General features: G+C 42.3%; 1 protein-coding gene across 1 annotated transcript; it reads left to right on the forward strand.

Moving 5' to 3' along the window:
* Positions 1–1,585: 1,585 nt before the first annotated feature.
* Positions 1,586–4,132, forward strand: LOC125383533 (uncharacterized protein K02A2.6-like). The gene has a single exon (XM_048401872.1). It carries the CDS (start codon positions 1,586–1,588, stop codon positions 4,130–4,132), a length of 2,547 nt encoding a protein of 848 aa, XP_048257829.1.
* The last annotated feature ends 1,868 nt before the right edge of the window (positions 4,133–6,000 follow it).

Raw genomic sequence — 6,000 nt, forward strand, 5'->3', positions numbered from 1 at the left:
AGGTTACGGAAAGGGGCGAGTGGTGACGAATGCCGTGGGCCCTCGCCATTAAAACTGGAACTGGTCAGCCCACGTGCAGCTTGGAGCAATCAGGCTGGAAACTGGTACCGTATATAATCCAATAAAACACTACTACACTGTCTAAAACCAATACCATATATATACAAATAAACTATGACAAAAATGACACTGCCACACACTTCCCTCCCACGACAAATGTTGTGCTCGTCATCATAGCTTCCCAGTAACCAGATTCCCAAGGTACCAGACTCATGTGGCTATGAGTGAGTGAGTGGTTTAACGCTGCTTTTAACAGTATTCCAGTTGTATCACGGCGTGTCAGCTTAATATGGGAGGAAAGCCCGAAGTGATGCAGGTGTCAGACGTTTACCACTTCGGTGAAACATACGAGCACGGGTATGGTGCCGACAAAGCTCGAAACATAATCGGTGTGAATCGGGATTCGAACCCACAATCATAGGTTTCTAGCGTGCCGAAGGGACGCAACTCTGCACAGCGAATCGTGGCGCCTTAGACGACTGGGCCACCCGTTCTGACATTCTTCTCGCATGCAACACATCGAAAAGCCATTGTGAATAATTGTGATCTGACAGCACCACGTTAGGCCTCTTAAATACAGTTTCGGCTTGACAATGAGTTAATTTGAGTAAAGGTACTTAAAACTTCAAAGCATTATTTACTTAAAAAGTAAATAGTGCATTGGACCTGTTTGTGTTGGAGATGGGGTGGAGACTGTCACAAGTCAAATATATGGAGATGTCACTGTCACTAATAGAAACTGCAGTAAACTACGTTTATAACGAACACGCATATAACGAACTGACGCATATAACGAACTGACGGATATACAACTTTAAAAAGAGAGTGAGTGAATATGGTTTTACGCCGCTTTTAGCAATATTCCAGCAATATCACGGCGGGGGACACCAGAAATAGGCTTCACACACTGTACCCATGTCAGGAATCGAACCCGGGTCTTCGGCGTGACGAGCGAACGCTTTAACCACTAGGCTACCCGACCGCCCCTTAAAAATAGAAACGCAGAGGTAGTATGGAGTTCATTGAACCTGACTACACAACAAATCCCGTATATAAATTGGGTATATGATATTTGGAAATGTTGGTGGCCTGATATTCGACAAACGGTGCGTCAAAACGCAGCCATTATCGATTTGCAAAGTCTTAAACGGCAATGTTTTCACACTTGTTCAAAAATGTCATGGAGGAAAACAGTAAAGCAAAATGCACGTGCAAAAATGGGCTTCACACATTGTACCTGTAGTGTATTCTCCTTATAGTTGTTTACATTGCGTGTGATACAGTTTCCCGCAATATCCAAGTACACATCATCTCGTTACGTCATATGATGACGTCATGTATGGATGCGATGTCTAAGTAAACTATGGTGGCTTCCTTCCATGTTCTGTGGTGTTTTAGCTTGCATACTCCCGAGCAATAAGGTGTAAATACATGACAGTTTTGGCGACGAGGATGGGATGGAATTATTAAGAAGGTTGAGAAATCTGAGTGGGCGACGCCAGTGGTGGTAGTTCCGAAAGCAAATATGACGGTAAGACTATGTGGGGACTATAAGGTGACAGTCAATCCGGTACTGGAGGATAATGTGTACCCCCTGCCAACAGCAGAAGATTTATTCGCAAAGATGGGCGGAGCCAAAGTCTTCACGAAGTTGGACTTGTCAAATGCATACCTTCAGTTAGAGCTTACAGATAGGTCAAAACCACTACAAGTGATCAACACCCATAAAGGCCTCTACGAATATCAAAGACTTTCGTTTGGAATAGCCACTGCTCCTTCCATATTTCAGTCTATAATGGATCAGGTATTACAAGGCATACCTGGAGCTGAATCATTGCTGGATGATATATTGATAGGGATTGTGACCGATGACCAGCATGACAAGGTGCTTCATGAAGTGCTGAAACGTCTGGATACCTATGGCATTAAGGTGAACTTAGACAAGTGCAAGTTCAAGGTACCCAAAGTGGAATATCTGGGACACTGCATCGATGGGGATGGACTACATCCACTGGAAGACAAGATAAAGGCCATTGAGGACGCTCCACATCCAGAAAATGTCACACAGCTAAGAGCTTTCTTGGGAATGATCAAATATTATGGCAGATTCTTGGGAAACATGTCCACGATTCTAGCACCCCTCTACTCACTCTTGAAGGCTGACACTCCTTGGAAATGGAATTCAGAACAAGAAGATGCGTTCCAAAAGTGCAAGACTATGTTGTCTAGTGAAAGTGTTCTTGTCCACTATGACTTGAACAAGCCATTAACTTTGGCATGTGATGCATCCGCATATGGTGTTGGATGTGTACTATCTCATGTGATGAATGATGGAACTGAAAGACCAGTTGCTTTCGCCTCAAGAACCCTCTCACCAAGTGAGAAAAATTATGCCCAAATAGAAAAAGAAGCACTTGCGATCATATACGGAGTCAAGAAGTTTCACAAGTACATCTATGGAAGGAAGTTTGTCTTAATCACTGACCACAAACCACTTACCACTCTGTTAGGTCCCAAGAACTGCATACCTACACTGGCAGCAGCACGTCTACAACGATGGGCTCCCATTCTGATGGCACATGACTATGAGATACGATATCGAAGATCAGAGGATCATGCTAACGCAGATGGACTCTCTAGACTTCCTGGAAACGATGACCCAGAAACTATTGAAGCCAAAATCAACTACTTCTCAAATGTGATCAACTTGCCTGTCTCAGCAATAGCACAAGCAACTAGGAAAGATCCTGTATTGGCTCGTGTGATGGACTATACCATGAGTGGTTGGCCAAATTATGTTGCAGATGAGGGACTTGCACCATTCTTCAGACGGAAAGATGAACTGTCTGTGGATCAAGATTGTTTGTTATGGGGACTCAGGGTTATTATTCCAAAGAGCTATCAAGACTATGTGTTGAATGAACTACACAGTGAGCATATGGGCATCGTGAAGATGAAGGCACGCGCTCGAAGCTATGTGTGGTACCCAGGTCTTGATCATGACATCGAAATGACAGCTAAAAGTTGTACTGTATGCCAAAGTCTACAAAATGACCCACCAGTGGCCCCTCTTCACCCTTGGAAGTATCCTCAGAGAATATGGGAAAGAGTGCATGTGGACTTTGCGGAATTTCAAAGTCAGCATTATTTTGTGCTCATAGATAGTCGTTCGAAATGGATTGAAGCTATTCTCATGACCTCCACGACAGCTGAGAAGACTGTAGAGACATTGAGAAAGATATTTTCTTCATATGGCTTACCCGAAGAATTAGTGTCAGATAATGGGCCGCAGTTCACAGCTGAAATCTTCAAAGATTTTATGAAGAACAATGGAATCAAACATTCCCTCAGTCCACCTTACAACCCTTCATCAAACGGTGCAGCAGAAAGATCTGTTCAAGTTATTAAATCTGCTCTGAAGAAACACATGATGTCTGTTAAACTCAACAATGGAGACAAGTCAACAAGGAAACACTTGGCAAATTTCCTATTGACTTACAGGTCAACTCCTCATTCCGTAACTGGGCGGACACCTGTTGAACTTTTTCTTGGAAGACAAGTTCGCACAAGACTTTCACTTTTGAAACCAGACCTGCGGAAAACGGTGGAAGCAGCTCAAGAAAAACAGAAGCAATTTCACGACAATTCCATCACACTCAGAGAATTTGAAGTGAATGAATCCTGCAGAGTTAGAAATTACAGAGAATCACAAGATGAGAAATGGATTCCTGGAAGAGTAGTTAAACGCTTAGGTCAACAACGTTATCTTGTTCAAACTGGAGCAAGAACCAGATATGTGCATGTTAACCAGATGCTACCTTCAGTGGGACATGCAGATGAAGAACTGAGACTGTCATTACCAAATGCATTGCCTTTGTTACCGGTAACAACTGGTAATACCATTCCTACAGAGGAGGAGACTACTCAACGCAAGCTACAACCAGCGTTAAAGCCAGCCAGCAACCTTGAATCAAGGGAGAGAACTCTTGATAAACCTGTGACTTCAACAAATGGTGAACCAAGACGCTATCCACAGAGAACTCGAAAACAAGTGCAAAGACTTGATCTTTGAACATTGTGACTTTAATGAGGACAGTTCTGGCATCTCGCAGGAATTGTCAATTCAACAGTTATTCAAGCTCAGAATTTACAAGTTCTAAAAGTTGTGTTAATTCCAGTTATCAAAGTTATAATGAAATGGACTTTAATGTTGGTATTATTCAGAAGCCTAACATTACAGCAAGATCGTAGTACACCTCCCGATGGACTGTAGAAGTATTATTATTATTATATATATATCAATATTATTGATGGACTCTAATGTTTAATATAATCATAAGGTAAATGTTTAGAGGGGAGGAGTGTAGTGTATTCTCCTTATAGTTGTTTACATTGCGTGTGATACAGTTTCCCGCAATATCCAAGTACACATCATCTCGTTACGTCATATGATGACGTCATGTATGGATGCGATGTCTAAGTAAACTATGGTGGCTTCCTTCCATGTTCTGTGGTGTTTTAGCTTGCATACTCCCGAGTCCGGCTGACTTGGTTTTGGTTCAGGGACATTTGACAGCAAATGGCTACATGAATCAAATTCTTCAACCTCACCTTCTTCCCTTCTGACCGCCTGAGCGAGCTGGACAACGCTCCAGCGCGCACAGTTCGTGTGACATTAGACTACCTTCATAATGCCAACATCAACGATTTGCCCTGGCCGCCGAGATCTCCAGATCTCAACCCAATGGGACACCTCTGGGATGAACTTGATCGACGTGCATGTCAACGTCAGAACACGTCGAAGACACTCCCGCAACTGGCCAACCCGTTACGAGCAGAATGGCGCAGAATTCCGCAGGACAGAATTCGTACACTCATCCAGTCAGTGCCAATCGAGGAGATGCAGAGCCGTGATTTCTGCCCGGGGCGGCCACACGAGATACTGAGTTCAGCGCAACCTTGTGGCCTTATGTTTCATGACAATGAACAGTTTTCAGTGCCTTTGTACAACAACATGTGACAATCGAGCTCCAAAATTTCATATTTGTATCTACGATATTAGATTAAATATATCGACATTATCAGGTACAATAAATTTACTAAATATCTACCTGTGCGTTTCTTTTTTGAAGAGTGTATATGCTGTATATATGCTTATAATGAACTACGGTTATAACGAACTACATTTAGTGGCCCCTTTGAGTTCGTGATATCGGTAGTTTACCGTAGTGTATACATATGGTTGTCATATTCTACGTGTGGTGTGTTTTAATTAAATTCGTGAATGTAGTTATATGGCGACAATAATTAACTCGACTAAAGCCCCATTCACATGGACACTTTTACTTACGTGAGTATATATACTTACATAAGTAAATTTACTTATGGTGGCATGTGAACGCATTTGCTTACGTGAGTAGATATACTCCTGGGCCCACTTGCACAAAGCGATCTTAGCGCTAAGATGATCGTAACTCCCATACTTTAACATAGGCTTACGATTGTCTTAGCGCTAAGATCGCTTTGTGCAAGGGGGGCAGGAGTAAAGAGACATGAGTAAAAGTATATTTGCTACACCTGATGAGGTCTAGTAAAAGTATATTTACTCATAAGTATAAATGCTCCTGGAGTATTTCTGGTCATGTGAACAGATTCTCTATTTGCTTACGTAAGCATATTAAATCCAAGATACTGATAATCAGTAAAGAATTCCGAATGTGCAGGAAAATACGGCTGTAGTTCGTTGCAAAGAACATAAAATGTTTCGCGTGTCATGCGAAAGTCATCATTCTGAGTTTATCATCAAATGATCGTTTGACGACATTGATCCACCAGTGTTGAGAACGTTCTCTCTTCACAGTTCTCTTTCCTGGCATAATCCTAAGACTAATCCCATACTAAGAAAGTATTGAAAGTGTCTCTTTCGCCTCTGGTTGACTA

This window comes from Haliotis rufescens, unplaced genomic scaffold (genome assembly GCF_023055435.1).
Source record: "Haliotis rufescens isolate VD_foot unplaced genomic scaffold, xgHalRufe1.0.p SCAF_24, whole genome shotgun sequence".
Classification (NCBI taxonomy): domain Eukaryota; kingdom Metazoa; phylum Mollusca; class Gastropoda; order Lepetellida; family Haliotidae; genus Haliotis; species Haliotis rufescens.